Below are 21292 nucleotides of genomic sequence, written 5' to 3'. Positions count from 1 at the left end.
CACAGCATTCATATGCTAATTACTGGCCAACTAATCCAAAAACCTGATTATCTGGTATCATGTTTCCCAGTGGGGGAAGGATTTTTATGTGTACAGTCATTTATCTAATTCCATTGTGGTTGAATCTGTTCGTATATTATGTTCATATATAAAATAATAGATTTATATACTCTTCATCAGTTACAGACAAGTAAGCAGCGGGTTTAGTGGGGCTGAGCACCACAGAGGGACATTTGAAGTCAGCTTGGACTGAACTCAGTTGCTGAAATGGGATGAATTAAACCACATAGGCAGTGTTGACTATAATAACACTCAATTAGAAAGTCCAGAACACTCTTGGCTGCCTGCTTCATATAAACAATCAATACAAAAGTTAAAAAAACCAGTAACACTGCATGTCAAACGTGAATGTACGTGCTGTTTAAGAAGAGCTTATATTTGCATTTTGGGAGATCACTGTAGGACATTAGCTTGATCTCAATGCACTAGACTTTCACAGAATAGGAGGGGAGAAAAAAAAAAAAAAAAGGAGTAGACAGCGACCGAAAAACTGGGTCACAAAAACACAACACTGGAAATAGTGGGTTTTCCACTTTGTCCTTTCCTAGTAACTGGACTGATTATAAATTCGACTTAAAGAAACTTGCTACTTAATGCAGGTCCACCTGGTACATGAGTTTGCTCAATAGTGTTTATCTGGGTAAAGAAATGGATAACCTGTTTGATTGACTGTGTGAATGCACTGCAATAACTGAGATATCAGCCCATTTATCAGCTTAGTCTGCAACTGGATGGTTAGGTCTTCCCACCTGCTTGGCTACTCCACATAGCTAATCTCCTCCGCGAGCACTTTACGTTGCTTCCCGAACGCAAAAACACAATCTTCGCATTCTTTGTGAAGTTGCAGAAGAACTAGAAGATCACCAGATTAACACCACACAACAGTTCATACCAGTTTACATTTAATCTCCTTTTTTGTAGTCAAATATATCTGAACCCTGACTGGATCACATATACCCCACTAAGCCCCATTTCCCATTGCTATCTGTCTGTCAATACCTTTGTTTGTTGTAGAGTCTTGTTTAATTACTGTGTTTATCCCCAGTTGTGAAGTGCTATGGAATATACGGACACTATATACAATAAATGTTTTTGTAATGTTTTGCCTTGGAGGGCAGAGAGCCATATGCAAGACCCTTTTAAATTATGTTGTTTACTGAACTAACCTGAACACAGCTGCTTACTAGTTTCTATAGGTCTCTTTTACACCTATGTCAGCTCCTTACTCTGGAGTACAAAATGTTGCTGATGTATGTGTACTGGCTTACCTTGTCTTTTTTATCTTGGCGGGCATATGGAAAACATGGAATGACAGCAGTGACCCGGGATGAGGAGGCAATCTTGCACGCATTTATCATGATGAGGAGTTCCATCAGGTTGTCATTGATTTCACCACAGCCACTCTGTATGATGTAAACATCTTCCCCCCTCACACTCTCGCCGATCTCTACACTACAAGAACCAAAATAAGAGAAATAAAGCTTTATGCAAACATGATACACGTTAATCTTCAATAAAAGCATCTGAAAATGTTTACATGGTAAAGAAAATGCATAAAATATAGGAGTTTGACAGAAATATAAAAACCATCATTAATGAAATTGTGGCCAACAGGCTCATATTTAACTGGTTCAGGAAAACTAATGCCAAATGTACCTCTATATTAAAAATCATATGTTCAACCTATTTGTAATCAAAATAGACTGGTATAGTCATGATCTTAAACAAATGTAACAGGAAACAAAAACAAAAAAAAAAAAGAAATTTAAAATACCAAACTTAATATATACACGGAAAACAGCTCTAATAATTTGGAACACGTAATATGGAACAGGTCTCCCCAAGCAAAAAAAAACAAACCAAAAACATTTGGGGTAGGGCATGTCAATGAGAGATTTTGTTCAGAAGTTAAAAACCGCCCAATTACCCATTACCCATCAATCTATTAAAAAACTATTTGAAATTCAGTCGATTTTGGATGATTTTACTATGCTGAGCAACCACCATTATTGCTACAGTGTTTTCCCGATAAGACGTACCCCGATAATAAGACCTAGCTAAATCCCCATTTTGCTCGGTCCCAGCGCTACAGTACAATGACCCCAGCTCCGCCCCCCGCATGAAATGAATGCCGCTGTTCAAGATTTAACAGCGACATCCAATCAAGCTGCAGAGTCTCACTCTCTCACAGTGAGCACGCACCTTCCCCTCATTTTCTGTGAATGACGCTGGCATGTGTCCCAGCGTCATGTACAGCAGCGCCGCGGAGGAGAGTACAGAAAGAGGAAAGTGAAGACATAAAAAAAACGTTAAGTGAAGTATTGTAAAGCAGGACTGAGGAGCATGATGGGGAAAAAAAGCAGGACCAATTAAAATAAGACCTACCCCGAAAATAAGCCCTATGCTGTTTTTTGGACCCAAAAAAAAATAAGACAGTGTCTTATTATCGGGGAAACACGGTATAAATTTCATTAGACAATGCATTTACAATGGGTGCAGAAAGCCAATAGCATGAGTGGCAAAACCAATGAACTACTATTGTAGAACTGTTCCAGTATGCCTTGGCTGACATGCCATGCTGAAACTTATAGTTCCACTGTACGTTTTTTTTTGGGGAGGGGGGGTAACTAATATTAATTCAATATAGCATTTTCCCATATGCATTTCTACAGGCTGTGATCATTGAAATGTGTTTTCATTAGAAATAAAGGGAAATCCCACTCAACTGAATTTCAGGCAATCTTGACTTTCTGAAATGGATTTTGTCTGCTCTACATCTCACAAAATTACTGATTACGAGATGTATGGAAATTGTTTTTCTGGGATATTCAATAGAATGTAGATTTACATGGCGATTTGCATCTATCTAGGTTAGTCAAATTCCAAATCGCCTCTTAAATAAAGTTAAGAAATTTGATCAAAATCAACCTCTGATGTTACAAAGCTAATTTGCAGAAGTCATAGAATTTATGGATGGCCAAATACACCTGTACAACAATTGCTTTTCCAGAATACAGAAATAGGCTTGTCTATTGTCAAATATGCAACTTATTGTATACTTTTCATACCAACTATTACAGTCCACCATTGACAACCTGATGACATCTGAAACGCTCTAGTGTAAAAAGGCAATTTTAAAAAAAAAAGTTGGAACTTCTATATTGTATTCCATATAAATAGAGCATACAAAATATGTACAAAGCATGGAAATTTTATGTACAGTACAAGTAAATTAAATGGGTTTCAATGGTTTAATACACGTTTAACCTCCCCCACACACAAATAAAAAAAAAAAAAAAAAGCAGCATTAAGCTTTATTGCTGGCTTGGTATGCTTAGTATAATCTAAAAATTATACACTGATTTAACCTCTGCAGTACTCAATCAGTCCAGTTCTATTCAATAGTCACAGCCAAGTTGTATAGTTCACCTGCATTTTGAACTATTGCCTGTAGAGGTAGACACCGCTCATATAGGCTTCTCCCAGTGTCAGGTAACAGGAGGAAGAGTTTTAGGGGCAGCAAGGAAGGGGGGGGGATAATGAATGTAAAAAGAAACACTTTATATTATATTACAATGTTTAATCCAGCATTCTTGTATGCTGATCACAAAATGAGACAGGAAAGTATAAACATGCAATGCAAATATTGCATAGTCTGGACCAATTCATCAGCCAAATGTTTTTGATTTGCCATTTCACACGCTGATAGCTGCTAGAAGTAGCACCACTACAGGTACCTCAAAAAGCACATACTATCCAGAGGACATTAAACAGGTTATGCAGGTTCTACATAGAACTAGTGTGAACAGACCTTTGTATCTTGATTAGAGGTTAGTAACCAGTCTCCTGACTTTAAAGCCAGTCTTTCTGAAGCTATGTGAAGGTCAGACACACACAGACAGGAAAACAATACAAATGGGAACAGGACAGAAAGATAACAATATTGTGAGATGGATTTCTGAAGTAAAATATGACATAACAAATCTACAGCCAGCAAAAGGCAGCTGAATTTTCTACAATATACACAAGCCCCCCCCCCACCAAATTTAAATAAGCACATTTATAAACATATCTAAATAGACCAATTTTATCAAAACGAGTCCATCTCTGTAATGCCAATTTCTCTCTCATTAGAGGGCAAGTCTGTAATAGCACAAACGTGGTTGCATCTTTTACATACAAGGGCCCAAACCCTCCCTTTCAGCCTGAACATGTCAGCTGTCATGTTGGACACATCTGATCATATCACAGTGCGACCGGATCACGTGGAGGCCTATTAACCACGTTGACAATAGATTGCGGTTACCATATGTGACCAAAAATCATTAATTTAGCTCTGATCATTCTCAAGCATGACAGTTTCAGGGCCACCCTTTCAGGGCCACCCATATAGAGATTTGAGACCAAGCATGTTACTGAATGCATTTACTGCACAGCATACAATACAGTATACTCTTTCCCTCGTCTTGCTCTGGTAAAACTTGCTCATCTAGTTAAATGTATTGTACTGGTGTCATCTTTACTACCAAAGCTGTTGCTAAGTAATTTGTGGAGCAGCCACATAACACCAAGTAGAAGTATTGATGCCAAACTGTTTACAGGAAGGTAAAACAAAGGAAGGTTATGCACTTCGGAGCTATTTAAGCAAAGAGATTTAAAATCAAAACTTGGCAGTTTATTCAAGACATTTAGTATGATCATGGAAGGACAGCATCTTTACTGGAAAGGAATGCACGGGTTCTGCTAGTCAGAAATACTCCCTTATTTAAACTTGTATTATTTCCCAATGACATGCTCTGCTTTGCCAGCCAAATAGCACATTCTGAGGTTGGTACAACAAGAAACAAGGGAAATGTTACTCATGCATGAGCCGCAGCCAGCATTCCATCAATTCATTCAACGCAAACATAATGTTCTAATTCCACTGTGAAAAGGAAGTGCTAATTGTGCAAAAAACATTCTAAAATTGTTCCACGGTCCAAGTGGATTAGTCCCGAGTTTATACTACGGGAAGAAGCGTGATCCACTGGATTAAACAACTGAAGCAATTTTATATACAACCGGCACTGCAGTTCTACTTAACAGACCACAGATCAACATACAGTAGTGTCTAATGTGAAAATAGAGGGTTTGTTGTGCCAAAATGTGAGTATTTGGTGCACTGTGTATATTTTCCTTCCCGGTCTATTAATAAACTAAAATTAATTACTACAGCAAGAACCCAAAATAACTCATGGTGCCATTTGCAGCCGTCCTATACTAAAGGCACCAAGAGATCTACAGTCCCATCTTCAGTTGTTCTCAAGTTGTGTACACCATACTGTAAATGCAGTGCATAGATCTGGCCATGGGTCAGTAAAAGCCCTAAATCCTGCTCTTGGAAATGTACATACCAGTGATGCAAAGAAACAGAACGCATTTAAAATGAGGTGAAAATGCATTAAAAAAAAAAAATGCTTTAAGTGAGCAAAATATTAAATGTATAATAAGGTGCGGTTTTTGAAGGAAGCTACTTTTTAAGCCGGGTTTATTCTGAATATCTAGCATGACATGACGTTAAAACCTGGTCTTGAGTGAACAAAAGCCATCTTTAAAAAGATAAAATCTCGGCTTGGGTGTGCGTCTAAAGCAGAGGTGTCCAAACGAAGTGTTCAAGGGCTACCAACAATTCATGTTTTCAGGATTTCTTTAATCAATCACAAGCGAGTTAATCTACTTAGCTGGGTCAGTAGATATCCCACTGGTTTCTACAGAGAAATCCAGAAAACGACCTGTTGGCAGCCCTTGAGGACTGAGATGGGGAGGTAAATGTATCAAGCTGAGAGTTTTCCAGCGGGTTTGAAAAGTGGAGATGTTGCCTATAGCAACCAGATTCTAGCTATCATTTTGGAGAATGTACCAAGCTTGAAAACGCTCAGCTTGATACATTTACCCCCTGATCTAAAGCATCTAATCTCTAGAAGACATGCTGAAATAAACAAGTTGATATGACAGGGAAAGTGGACACACAACTGCAGTGAATGATTAAAGTTAAAATAAAGTAGTAGCCAAGCCCTTTAGGGAAAAAAAAAAAAAAATCTCTCCCCACACTTTCTGGAAACTTCCCCTGCAAAAAAGACCACATGAGAATCTGCCACTGTGGGGGTGCCTGTAACCAAATGCTTGTAGTTCTAGTTGTTGGGAAGATGACTAACAGGGAGGGAGGGAGCGTGTGTGTTGTTCAGAAATACAACTAGCTAAAGTCTGATGCTCATGGGGTTTAAAACCCAATGCCTGTTAAAAACACACAAAAAGTACTTGAACAGAACATTTGGAGGGTGTTCGTAAAGCCTCAACAGCATAGGGTTAAGGGAGTTCAATTTGCTGTGATGTTCTTTACAGAAAACTACGCTAATTTTTCCCTGAACCCTATTGAAGTGCAGAGATTTTACCGTAGTAGGAGGTAAAAATGGGCAGTTCTGATGTCCTTAAGGAACACTGCGGCTAACTGAATTCCCCCCATAGTGTAATATGTACTTAACCAACACTCCCATAAAATACAAACAGAGCTACTACACATCGCAGGTAGCATTTAAATTGGAATAAACTAATGCAAATTACATATTTTACATTATTTTTTGGATCATAAGCATTCATGTTAAAAGCATAGAATATTTGCCAACAAGCATTTGCTTTGCTGTAGCTTTCAAAAAAAAAAAAAATCAAAAAAAAAATCGTTGCCTAGATAAAAGGAGTACTCCAGTAAACCTCATTAATTTCACAAGTTGGCAGGTTAGATTTGAAAATACACTTTAAATGCCCCAGCAAAAAAGCACAATACAAGGTTATGTCTATGCATTTAGCTAGCAATTTTCAATGCCCATTTATTCAAATTTTAAGAAGGAGTACATTTTAAAAAAAATTACATATAAAATATGAGAAAGAAGTAAACATAAGAGGGGAAAAAAAACCAAAAAAAAACCAATGGTCTCTAATTCACCTGATTTCCAAACTAATTCAGTGTGTATGATTACATATTTATACATGGAATAACGTAACTTTGGGAAAAAAAGAAATGCTGCATCTCTAAAGTTGCACTAGTGTTAAACTAGTCCAGCTTTATCTTTCCACGTCACATTGTGTAACAAGGCGGAAACAGGGCCATTGACCATGTTGTAAGGTCGTCACTAACAGCTGACATATTTGTTGACAATTATAAAAACTAATACACAGGAAAAGTGTGGTGTAGCTCATATAGATAAGATGAAAATGACAGAATCTGATTGGTAGCTATAGGAAACACCACATACGGCCTGTGCACTAGAATTTGTAAAGGTTTCCAGTTAAGTTCGGAAGAAGAACATTACTACACCATACAAAACACCAGTACAATGCACATATGAAAAAGGTCTACTAATATTACATGAATATAATAGGCATGAAGTGTACCGATTTGTTAACTGCTATTTATACAGTGATCACACTTATTAAGGCTAGGTACCCACCTAAATTGAGTTTAAGATTAGCAAAAAACATGAGCAACTAGGGTGATATTAGAAACAATTGTTAGCAATAGGTTGTACGAGCGCAGTTGGGTAAGAAGCCTGAACAATTAGTAACTTTCACTGTAAACTTTTGGGCATATGAGTGACCTAGCAACATAAAAACATCAGACAAATCAAGTAGGACTATTCATCGAAAACCACATTGCTTCTGCTCCTGGTTTAGTAAAACAAACTGTTGTGGTAAGACATATGAGCAAAACAATACTACGTTAATGTAGACTATTCATGAGATTCGCTCTGCTGGAGAAACAGGCATATTGTATACCATATCTCTATATAAACAAACAGAAGAACGTCGACATCTAGACAGTCCATTTAAAAGTGGATCCATTACCTATATAGCAGAGGCGACCATTCCTGAGAATGCAACCTATTAACTAGAAACTTATAACTGTAGGCAAAAACAATGTCATATTATAATTTAAAACACAAATACAATTCATGTGTTTCTAGGATTGCCTCAGAAAAACACCATCATTAAAATTAGTGAGCAATCTGTATGTTCTGAACACCTGGGTCCTGGGTGAAGGTGTCAGCCTCTACTGTTTACTGGTGGGGCAAAATGCTATAAATGCAAAAGCTATGTATAATCAATAAAATTACTTCAACAACGTCAAACATCCATCCTTATTAATACCAGCATTTAAGGTCAGCATTATTCTTAATTTTCAGTATGTCAGTGTGACAGGATGGACCGCCTATCCAACCCTCACCGTAGGAGGGGCTTATAATGCTCCTTAATGGCATCCAGAACCACGGTCCTTCTGGGTAACTGTCGCTGCTAGTGTACCCCCTTGCTGGTGCACCCAGGCTGGTACCCCTGACTTCTTTCTATAGGGTTGTTGTGGATGGATACCCCCCTGGCCTATCACACTGGCCAGAGCTGCTGGGTAGTGGGCAATGTGATGGTACTTGGAGCTGGGTACAAACTTCAGAACAGCCGAAACGGATTAAAGTTGGGTCTAATCTGTAGGTCACAGGAAAGTACAGCAGGGAAGAAGTTGTCAAGCAGGTCTTGAAGCAAGTGATGTTTATTAGTTCACACTGGTTGAAGCTACCAGTGATCAGAAAGTCAGAGGAAAAGTCAGATGAAACAATAATGATACATTTCAGTATAAACCAGTGCTGTTTTATACAGTTTTGGACACAGCCTAACAGGAGGTAAGCAAGCCCCCTGAACTCTTTGCTGGCCCCAAGAAGTGGGAGATAGCTTTAGTATCAGGATGAAATATGTTTCCCCAAACAGGGATTTAAATGCATATGCCTTATCCTGTGCCGTTTACAATGTTTAGACAGGTTCTAACACTCTGGACAAAAGGCCACTCAGGAAAACCAGTAATGACCTCCTGTGGTGCATTTAGGCTAAAAAGGACATGTTGGTTACTCACATGAATAGACTTAGGGGTATATTTATTAAGCTGCGGGTTTGAAAAAGTGGGGATGTTGCCTATAGCAACCAGATTGTAGCTTTCATTTATTTAGTACTTTCTACAAAATGACAGCTAGAATCTGATTGGTTGCTATAGGCAACATCCCCACTTTTTCAAACCCGCAGCTTAGTAAATCTAGCTTAGTCTTAATGAGGACTTCCTCTCAAAGCTACACAACTGACTTCATCAACAAATGCTTATTGTATCATAAATAAAAAAAACACAGAAATTAATGTATTTCCTATACAAAGTGCCACATGATGTAGTAAAATCAGTACATTGCAATGATGTAAATAGGCACCCTGCACTATTTTTTTTAAATAAATTCATACCATAAGCTATTTATAAGTGATCCAGCCACAGTCAGCATGAGATATCACTTAATTTGAATGTGAAATGTTATTCAGCAACATGAGCACGTAGAGCTAATAGCTCAATGTTAATTTTATTGCTGCAATATTTGCATACAGTTTCTAAAGTTAGTTCAGACCTTTGGCTCTGTACAAATGTGAAAGACAGTCTTTCACTGGTTGCATTTTGAGGCCTTATCACTCATGAACATATGATATGCAAGATTGTCACCTAGTCTGTACGCATAAAACACCCATGATACAGAAACTGTCAGTTCCATCATTCGTAAAGGATAATGCCTCTGTCTGAATAACAAAGATCAGCTGACTGATACAGATACACTTTGGTAGGGCTGGGAGGAGGGGAAAAGGATCCCAATGGACTACTGCAGCTTCTTACAATAAACACTTGTCCCCACCAACTACCTTATGTGAGAGGCACTTCCCGATATATTTCCTTAGGCCAGTATACTATCCAGCAAACAGTGTGTCAATTTAACCCTTTTTCAGCTTTCCACACAAGTGGCTGCAACTTGACAGCTGAAAATCCTATCCAATATGATCCGAACCCATATGTCAAACTAGGAAAACAAGTCAGCCAAAGAAGCCCATCCGGTCGTTCATGAGGCTGATCCTAAAGTGGAGAGTAGGTCAGAGTTGCCCTAAGTACAGGATGCCCATTTCCCACAATCTGGCTAAATTAAGCTGGGTGGAGGAGGGGAGGGGGGTTGCGTAAGCTACCATTTATAAACCAAATTGCCCAAAAAAAATCACTATCATTACATCTTCTAGGAGGTTTGGTTTTACTTAATTTAAGTACATTCATAAGGCTTATGACCCATCTTATAATGCGCATGTTGCTAGTCTGGCAGAGGTGTGTACCATGTTATTTTTAATTGGCTTGTGTCATGATCCCTCGATGTACATCCCCGAGTAATTTGTTAGCCCAACAAGATAAATATAATTTTAAAAAAAACAAAAAAACATTATTGGGTGAAAATAGTTTCAGATAAAGAAAAACATACAGATTTTTTTTTATTTTTGAGACATGGAGTCTGTGGTTGGATCACTTATAAATAACTTATTGTATGAAATTATTTAAAGGGAAATAGCGCAGGGTGCTTATTTATATAACTGCGGATGTACTGGTTTTGTTGTATCGTGTGGCACTTTGTATAGGAAATGCATTCCTTTCAGGGGTATATGTCTGATGCAATAAGCATTTGTTTGAGGAGTCTGTTGTGTAGCTTCGAGAGGAAGGCCTCATTAAGGCTAATTAAGTCCATTCATGTGAGTAACCAACATGTCCTTTTTATTCTAAATGCACCGCAGGTCGTCATTACAGGTGTTCCTGAGCAGCCTTTTGTCCAGAGTGTTAGAACTTGTCTAAACATTGTAAAACAGCACAGGATGTAGGGTATCACAGAAAAGTGTAAATTTTGTTAAGTACAAAGTGCATTTAAAACCATGTTTGGGGAAACCTATTGAATCCTGATACTAAAAATAACTGACTTCTTGGGGCCAGCAAAGAGTTCAGGGAGCTTGCTTACCCCCTGCGAGGCTGTGTCCAAAACTGTATAAAACAGCACTGGTTTGTACTGAAATGCATCATTGTTGTTCCATCTGACTTTCTGATCACTGGTACCTTCAACCAGTGTGAACTGTCCTTATCAGGACACTGGAGCTAACAAACATCACTTCCTTCAAGATCCTGATTTGACAACTTCCACCCTGCTGTAATCTCCTGTGACGTACAGATTAGACCCAAATCTAATCTGTTTCAGGCTGTTCTGAAGTTAGGACCAGTGCTCTGCCCGCTACCAGCAGCTCTGGCCGGTGTGATAGGCCAGATGGGATCTATCCACAGCAACCCTGATCTATAGGAAGAGGTCAGGAATACTAGTCCAGGTGCACCAGCAAGGGGGTACACTAGTAGCATCAGTTACCCAGAAGGAACGCGGTTCTGTATGTCGTTAAGGAGTCCAGTGGTGGCTGCAGCTTAAGCCCCTCCTACTGCTGTTAGAGGGCACATTTGAGATAAAGAAATGGAATGGTCGCAAAGTAAGTCCAGCCGGTTACCAGCAACAAACAGGGTGGCGTAGGCGGTCCATCCTGTCATGGAGTCCTTATATGCATACCTTGTCCCCACGTATGAGGGAGACCCTTAAGTCTTCCTTTCTGGTGGAATAGCTCAAACTGTTAGGATATTGGGAACATTAAGATTGAAAAGAGCGATATAGAAAAAGGTGGCCGTTTAGATACAATTTAAAAGGTTTGTAGATTTCTTTTCTTTGCTTGAGATTTATCTCTTGTATTATTGTATAGCAAAAAAAAACCAACAAACTAGAAAGCAAATAAACATTTGTCTACTTGTAGCGGACTGTGCTGTACCTTAGTTGCTCCATTGGCTGGTTATAAAATGACTTATGAAAATGACATTATTTCTTTCTGTAGTATCGGGCATTGCATTTTACCACAATGTCGGACAGAGTAAACTTTATTTTTCAGTGCAATTAGTTTTCTTATGGAAGAAAACAGCTTTCCAAACTTGGTCTTATAAGGAGCGAGACCACCGTTGCAGAGTTATCGGAGTTTGTTTGTTCTCCGGAGCTTCGGTGGGTGGCCTTGCCCCTATTTTATACGCTTTATTTACAGATAGAGTTTTTAATATAGTTTTTATACTTATTTGTATGCAAACCATTTGTGGTTTAAATAAAAAAAGATATATATACTTTCTCCTACCTCTCTTATATCCTTGGATTTTAATTACATCGAGGGGATTTCGGAGAGAGAACTATGTGAGAATTATTGGTAATATAAGGAACCTGCGACCAATTTTCACAATAGTGCCTCATCATCTATACCATGTGTATTGTGTAAGTGTTTCTTTTGATGATATTCTATTCATCGATATATATACCCCTTTTTCCTGCATGATATTGTGCTAATGATGGGGTTTTCCTTCACTCACTCCTGGTAATTGAAGTGCGAAGTTTGTGATTCACACAGGGTGTTGATATGTGATATATTATTTACATAACACTCTGATACCAACTTCTCTTTATTTTGAGGATAACATCATAAGTGGACTTAACTTCTTGGAGATTTTAACAGCATTTGTACCAAGGAAGAAATATTGGAAGAGATACATATTCTATTTTATATATGAACTAATGCACATTGAAAGAACATACTTTGAATGCTATATAACTGTTTATATTTCATGACCTGGAGATTAGCGCCATCTATTACATAATTGTGTTGTTTTAACTTACCAAACTTGTAGCTTACAGAACTTCATTTTATGGAAGATTAGGTATTGATTTCAATGCATACAGTTTTATATTATTGCTATAACAATAAAATACTTTCTGGAGACCCTTGCTGGAATAAGAGTACTTTGATGTTTAACTTGCACTAGTTACTTTATCTCCATGTCTGAAATAAAAAGATATTAAGGGCAGCATACACATTCAATTGTTTAAATAGAAAAATATTTTTTTTATTCAACCAATTGGCAGCAACTGTGTATACACACACAACAACCATCACCATAGATTGCGTTAACACATGTACGGGCATTATCGATTTTGGATATAAATTGTTATTTTCACGACTACATACTCTTGACCAGTACTGTAAACAGAAAAACTGTCCGTGTCAATGATATGCTGGGAGTTTGGGGGGTGGTCTATGCCATGATGGAAACTTGGAGAAGCATGGGAGTTGAGAGACGGTATGGTAAACAGAAAATTTGGGCAAGAGGTTTTTGTTCCAAAATAGGAATAATTAGCACAAGCCTGTGTAGTAAGGTGGTAAAAGCAGCTTCTGAATGTACCAAACAAATATAGCAGTTTTGTTATTAAATGCTCAATTTGTAAAAATAAGCAAAGTATTTTCTGTAAGCACAAACCGTATTAAACAGGCACAGTGCAGGGAAATGAACATGTTAGGGATATGAAATACAATTGAATACATTGAAAACAAAATGGTACACAGAACCAATTAGACTATTTATGCATAATATGTTATAGAAGAATTTGATGGCAGATAAGAACCACTTGGCCCATGCAGTCTGTCCATTTCTTAACCTATGGTAACCACAAAATGTATTTGATCTTTAGATCTCTAACATCCTTATGTCTATCCCAGGCATGTTTAATTAGCTCTAGTGTATTAGCCTTTGCCACCTCTGATGGGAGTCTAGTCCACTTATCCACTACCCTTTCAGTGAAGTAATTTTTCCTCAAATTTCTTATGAACCTACTTCCCTCTAATTTCAGAGCATGTCCTCATGTTATAATACTTGTCTTCCTTTGGAGAATGTTGTTCTCCTACAGGAAAAAATATTTGCAACCAGTTTTACTTGAAAGTCCTTCACGTCTTGACATATATTGGAGTAGCGGTGAAATGCTGTTTTGCCTGTGAACACAGGACATTAAAAAGAATTGCTGGGAATATGTATTTAATATGAATATATATTTGTTTGTATGTAGAATTTAGGAGCAAGCCATAAGATGATATGAGTTCACAAAAGAAAATAAATCCAAATGAAGCATTAGAAATAAAATGGTGGTTGACTGGCTGTAGGAATATGGACAGAGTAGCTGCACATGTTTTTACTATAACTTTAGTGATGCCTGGAATTTTACACTAACAAAACAGGTTTTTGACAACCTGTTAATGTAAACAGGTTATTATTAATAGCAATCACAGAGTAACACTTAAATGAAGGAGGGTTTTTACAATAACATGACATTTGCAGTAGACAGACAAGCATTTTAGATCAGTTTGCCAGCAGTAATGGGATGTGATAACTACATGTGGATTCAATTTGAACAGTATATACAAAGTGGTTTTATAAAAAGCAAATATCTTTTCACTGTATGTATTATAACAACGTAATAGTTTACTTTGGATAGCAACTGATTCTTAACAAACCACTGTATTAATAGCAATTGATATTTAAAACTGCCACAATGGAGCAAGTCACAATAATGCAATGTTAATATACTGTCACCATTTATAAACTGTATTATTGCCAGTATAGCTCGAAGTTTTATTTTATTTTTATTTGTTAAAGTATGCCCAAGTTACAAATTAGCATTACAGTTGTGATCACAATGACTGAATACAAAGCTTTGATGAATCCACAAACAAGTAAATATATCACTATGTGTAACTACAATAGTCACAGCTCAGCAGGTTGCTGGATTTTAAATACCAGTAACTCTATATACATTACTCTCTATCCCCTGGGGGTGTAGGAGACGAATTCCAACATTAGCTAGCTGTAATCAGGAAACAAACAGTGAAAGCATGGTCTACGGACTCTATGTTGTACTCAAAAGAAATAAAACATAATAAAATGGTAGCAAGTAGCTAGGGAATAATCATTCAGCACATGATTGCCCCTGAAAAGATAAGGCATGTTTTTGATTACAACAAAACACCTATGAAACAAAAACGTTATACAAAATTGATAAAGTTGCTCCCAACTGTCTACAAATGGGATTTATAGGTGCCAAAAGAAACAATTCAAAGACTGCTGCAATTAATACCGATAAACGTATTGTTTAACCCCTTGGTATACAAAGCGGTCTGAATATGAATGACCTCCCTTTGCACACACACACTGGTACTAAGGACAATGTGACTCCTGAAGCATGGCCATGTTATCAAGTCTGAACGAACATGTTGTGAGTCAGAAAATACACATGAGGCTGCCTTGATGATGCAATTAGATGATGCATTTTAATTCCGATCCTGTCACTACATATGAACCCGGCACTGCATGACCCTACGGGGCTCCCGTTTCTCCACACCCGGCTGCTCACCTGGTCTCCTGGTTGCTGAACTTCTTAGTGACCACCTTACCCAGCTCCAGCCCCAGGCGGTCCGCCACTTTCTGGGAGAGATCTTGGTGAGAGCTGCCGCTGAAGAGCACGATATTGGGCATGTCGACTGCGTGCAGACACCGGTGCTGATGAACGAGGAAAGCACCCTGAACAAGCAGAGAGCAGAAGGGGGAGAAGGAGGCGGGAAAAAATCCGCGGTCCTGGTGATAGAGGAGGATTTTCTATTGAATATCCTTTCTTCCCTTCTGCTTTCAGGGTGCAGACCTCAGCAGTGTCATGTGGCTGCCGTGGAAGCGGCGGCGGTAGGGGGAGTTACTAGGTTGAGAGGAAGTGATGGCAGTGTCTGTCCTGTCTCAGGGACGGGCCTCCCTCTCTCCTCCTGTCCAATCTCCGCCTCAGTCAGTGCTCACTGTCTGGTCTCCTAAGAAGCAGCACACACAGGACTATATCACGTTGTGTGCTCTGTTCAGCTGCATGACCGGCTGCATGACCCTCATGGTGGAAGTCACAGTAATGAGTATTGTTATCACTTACAGCCAGTAATAGCTAGTGTAACAGCACCGCCCTGTTTATTGGCTAATGCTATTAATAATTAATACTCAGGGTTGTGTTGACCATATAACAAACTATGTGACTAGGGCAGCTCAATTTAGGGGCAGGGCAGAGATGACTTTATGTAAAAATCAGAGCTGGATTAAGGCTCTGGGGGGCCCGGGGCACTTTAGACAGGGGGGCCCCTATGATGTAACATGGTTATCATTTTAGACAAACACACAGGCAATGCTGTGTGCACTACTGTTAGGAGCACGCAGCTCTGCCTTCACAAGCAGTACAGGGTGAAGCAGGACATACCTTCCAACTGTCCTTGTAGTCGGACCCAATCCTGACTACGCGAGACAGTCACCCAAATTCAGGACTGCCCGAGCAGATTCAGAACAGTTGGCAGACTGTCCTGCTCTCTTCTAACTGTTCTTGTCACTTTCTCCATCTGTGGCTGCTGGTGTCTTTAGCTCAGTTGCTGCTTGTCTGGATCTTGGAATGTTGGGGGCACTATTTGGAAAAAAAAATGGGTACATGAAAATTAGAAAATTCTAACCAACCCCGATGTTAAATCAATAGTATTCCCTTTTAATATATAAACATATTTCGCTCTCTCGAAAAAGCGCCATCAATAAATTAAATGGCATTTATGTTTAAAATATATAACCATTTTCTACAATCATCCACGGCATTAAATAATTAATATTCACATTTAATAAACAGACCTAATTTTCCCCAAAAAGCCCCACAGTCATTTATGAGCTTCCAAACCACCCAGCATCAAATTTAAAGGTCCAATCACCCCATCTTAAATTGATAGCCCACACTATTAAATTAAATTGCCCCACCATCACTCCACAAATAAAATAGCACCCATTAAATAACTAGCATCCACCTGCAATCCAAGTTAAATTAAGAACCCCCCTTCCCTCCCACATTATATTAAGAACCCCCCTTCCCTCACACATTATATTAACATACTACCCCCCTCACACACACACACACATTATATTAACATACTACCCCCCTCACACACACACATTATATTAACATACTACCCCCCTCACACACACACATTATATTAACATACAACCCCCCTCACACACACATTATATTAACGTACTACCCCCACTAACTTTGTTTTATCTGCACGCTGTATGACCTTGTTTCTCTTCACAAATGGGACGGCACCTGTCACGTGGTGCAGGTCCCATGTGACACCAATAGCAGGCCACACATGGGGGAAGGGGGGGGGGAGGATCGTAAGGATCCGCTGCCAATGATAGAAGGTAGCTGGCCCTGGAGGAGGGGCCAGCCACCAAGTAATAGAGACTTGGGCTGGCCCAAATTAGTCTTTTTCGTGTCTGGCCCGGGGGGCATATGCCCTCCTGCTCCCCAGCCTGCCCCTGAAATTAGCATTGATACCGCGTATTAAAAATACCATTGATACTGCACATTAAAAATACCATTGATACTGCACATTAAAAATACCATTGATACCGCACATTAAAAATACAATTAATACCGCACATTAAAACTACCATTGATACCGCATATTAAAAATACAATTGATACCGCACATTAAAAATACAATTGATACCGCACATTAAAACTACCATTGATACCGCACAATAAAAATACCATTGATACTGCACAATAAAAATACCATTGATACCGCACAATAAAAATACAATTGATACCGCACATTAAAACAAAAATACTGCACATTAAAAAAAAAACTAAACATTGATAACATAACACCAATTTTGACAATATATACAGTATGTATGAGTGTATTTCTATATATATATATATATATATATATATATATATATATATATATATATGTGTGTACATATATATATATATATATATATATATATATATATATATATATATATGATACAGTATATTTTGTGAAACATAGCTGAAAATTTTTTATATGTATATACACATTCAAGAAGACCCTTCATAGTGTTACTATTTTACTTGATCAAATATCTCAAATGTAGCCTATAGCAGCTAGAATGATTGATATATATATATATATATATATATATATATATACACACACAAATATTATTCTAGCTGCTATAGGCTACATTTAACATTCAATCAAGTAATAATCAATGATGAGGGTCTTCTTGAATAAGTATATAGATATGATTGTTTTTTTTAATCTGTTTAAATATGTACATGGCCAGTAGAAGTGTGACACTTACCTAGTCACTTTCGTCACAGTTCTAATGCTGGGAGGAGCTGCTGCAGCTGCGCATGCTCAGCAGCTCCATTCTGGCTATTTTAAAATGTACAGCAGCAGCGGTGCTGCTGTACATCTATTAGATATTATTCTGTCGGGTGGAGGATGGTGCGCATGCACCCGACACAGCAAGAGACCACCCGCACAAACTAGAGAACAATCGGATCACCAAATGAGAGGTGAGGTGATCCGATCAGCGGGGGGCCCTCGGAGAGAGGGGGCCCGGGGCACGTGCCCCCTGTGCCCCCCCCTTAATCCGGCCATGGTAAAAATGTAGTACTTCTGTTGCCTTTCAATAATTCTTTTGCTACTTGCTCTTTAGCAGCCACTCATTTTTGCTCATGAAAACAATTGAGAAAGGTATGTGGGATAATGGGCCTTATGCATGTTGGGTCTTCTGGAGGACTTGCCTCTGAGCAACAGCTAGTGGGTGGTAGCAGACCCCCAAAAAAGCTACACAGTAGAAAAAGAAAGAACTAATCGCTCATCATCCATAGGTACTCCTCCCAGGATAAGCCACCAACAGCTGCAGTGTCATCACAGGAGGAGTACGAAATCAAGCAGGTTTTAAATAGCCGCAGATACAGTGGTACCGTTCAATATCTGGTAGATTGGAAGGGATTTAGCCTGGAGGAATGAACCTGGATGGGGGCATCAGATATGCACGCTCCACAGGCAATCATTTCCTGAGCAAATTCCCCCTTAGAATTCGAGGGTGTCTTATTGCCACTCTTTTAGGAGGGGGGATACTGTTAGAGCCAGCGGCTTTAAAACACTTGGGGTCATCTTTTCCATTGGGCACGATGGGCAAGTGCCCGGGGGCCCCAGAGGCAGGGCTCTTTAATTAGAATAAATAATCCTGCAAAAGAAAAAACCTACAAAAAAACCTTCAAGGGTCACTGAGCAAGTACATCTATCTATCTCTATCTCTATATATCTATATCTGTATCTCTATACATCTATATATATATATATATATATATATATAGGGGCCCCGGTGCACTGCTTTGCCCGGGGGCCCATAATGTTGTTAAGATGGCCCTGTTGGGAAGTCCACTGATTGCTGGACTTCCCAACTACAATATGTAACAGAACTCAACTGGGCTCAGGCTAAAAATTACATAACACCTCTCACATGAGTTACCACTAACCTCTAGTACTGATGACACTTGCAGGGAATCACCAATCAACCAACCACTATAGGAACCTGCTCAGTGCACCCCTCAAGTACCTGATTATCAATTGTGTCCAAAAACGATACTCCCGCTCCAATACTATACTAGAAAGTATAGCTGCTATTCGTGTTCTTCAAATGCTGTGTCCTGTCTCCCTGGCAGCAGCACATCCATATCCGCATTTCCATCTGGTGTGTTTTCGGTAGAGCCCTCATACCAGCTAAGTACTGTGCTGCTTTCAGAGGGAACCAACTGGACTAGGTCGCGATCTGGGTCCTCACTGAAAGAAGTCCATTTTCTCTTGTTGAAGTCCAGTGGTGATGTTAGACTCTGCGCCAGTGTATTTGATTGTGCCAGTCCCGCATTCTAGCAATTGTCATCTGTGCGAGTGATACCCAGAAAACTGCTGGGCAATAGGAGCCAGTGGACCAGGACTGTCTCATAGCATGATATCGGAAAGACTTTAGGACCCAGCGTAAATCCAGTTTGTGAGGGCTGCTTTAGAGTTCTGTGTTGTGTGTGGCAAGAAAGAAAGATATACTGTGAAAAGTGATTAAAAAAAAGCAGGGTAACAGAGAGAGGGCCGGGGAGCCTTGTGAAACACGGAAATAGAGGAAAATAGATTGAGAAAAAGACAGCTAATGAACTGGAGTAACAGCAGTAGTGACCAGGAAAACAGTCAGAGTGACAGAGGAGCAGCAGTGAGCAGAGGTGGTGAGACACAGTGAGAAAGAAATCTGAGAAAGACATTAGGGGTTCTATGCATCAAGCTAAAAGTTACTTAAAAGATGTGGAAATTGCCGTTTACGCATCCGCATCTTTTAGGTATGTAAGCTATTCATGACATGACTAATGGAGGAGATATTGCAGACATCTCCTCCGTTGAGTCAAATAACATGCAGCAACGCAGTCCCATGACTAGCCATTGGGAATGCGATCTGCAAGCTATACATCAAGCTCTGAAGTGAAAGACTTTTCAGATCTTTGGCTCCGTAGCTAATTATATGCATCCTTAGATGGCGTTAGCATTAGAAAGGAGGGTCTTACCTTCATGTGGCCTCTCCTCGCTACAGGAGCCCTTCCCTGTCAGCAGCTAAACTCCTTTCCTTCCTGTTTATTCATGTGCAGTAAGCAAATGAAATTAGAGTGCAGGAAAACCTGCACAACAATAATAAAATAAAAGTATATAAAATTTAGTAATTAAATATAATGATTAAAATATCAGTAGCATAAGTAACATTGTCAAATGTGATGGTAATAGAACATTCATTTTATATGTATGATTATATGAAAATGTACCAAAAGGTTGGTGCATTCCTTATTTTTCCTTCCCCTCTCATTAATATTTAATAGTGCAATTTAGGTCAAACTTATTGATATATAGATATGTATATATGTAGTTGTTAAGGTGTGTGCATATATATATATATATATATATATATATATATATATATATATTTATTATTAAAGTAATTTTATAGTTTTCCAATAAGCATTGTCTAAGCGATTTCTTGTATCCAAAGCACAAACAATTTATTTAGCAGATGCAAAAGCTTTAGCAGTTCAATACATAATTATAATACAGTACAGCCGATACCAAAGATATATACATACCGCTGCGCTCCACTGGTACCAGCTACAGTACTTCAACCCAGAAGACTGTGGTCAGAGATGACTGGGCTAGCTAGTCCCAGGGAGCTTGTATATATACACTGTCACGGGCACTAGGAGTCTTTACCCAGGTATCACCAGATGATGGACTTACCAGAGCAGTATAGGTGGTAATATGGTACTCTGGTAGCGGGGTGATAACGGAACAGGAGACAGCAGATGGTAAGAGAATGCTCGTGGAAAGTCTATGACTAGCAGCACTGGTAATATATAGATAATTATACACGAGGAACTGGATGGACAAGGAAACGTGAGAGTAGTCAGTGGTCTGCGGATAGCAAGTTGTACCACTGCTATAGTGAGGAGGAATGTCCAGAAGTAACGAGGAGGTGATAAGAGTCAGCGGTCTGCGTATAGCAAGTGGTACCGCTGTCTAGGTGAGGGAATGGAATCCAGGTGAAGGT

The 21292-nt window shown here is 39.0% G+C and overlaps 1 protein-coding gene across 1 annotated transcript in view; it reads right to left on the bottom strand.

The window, feature by feature from the left end:
- Positions 1-15729, bottom strand: part of PRPS2 (phosphoribosyl pyrophosphate synthetase 2) — a 39578-nt gene extending 23849 nt beyond the window's left edge. The window contains exons 1-2 of the mRNA XM_075194816.1: positions 15222-15729; positions 1329-1512 (exon numbers count right to left, since the gene is read on the bottom strand). Of these exons, the coding sequence (XP_075050917.1) occupies positions 1329-1512; positions 15222-15343 (306 nt within the window). The 5' untranslated portion in view covers positions 15344-15729. The remainder of the gene's footprint in view (positions 1-1328; positions 1513-15221) is intronic.
- Positions 15730-21292: the final 5563 nt, after the last annotated feature.

Source organism: Mixophyes fleayi, chromosome 2 (assembly GCF_038048845.1).
Source record: "Mixophyes fleayi isolate aMixFle1 chromosome 2, aMixFle1.hap1, whole genome shotgun sequence".
NCBI classification, from domain to species: domain Eukaryota; kingdom Metazoa; phylum Chordata; class Amphibia; order Anura; family Limnodynastidae; genus Mixophyes; species Mixophyes fleayi.
This window is presented reverse-complemented; position numbering and strand designations above follow the sequence as displayed.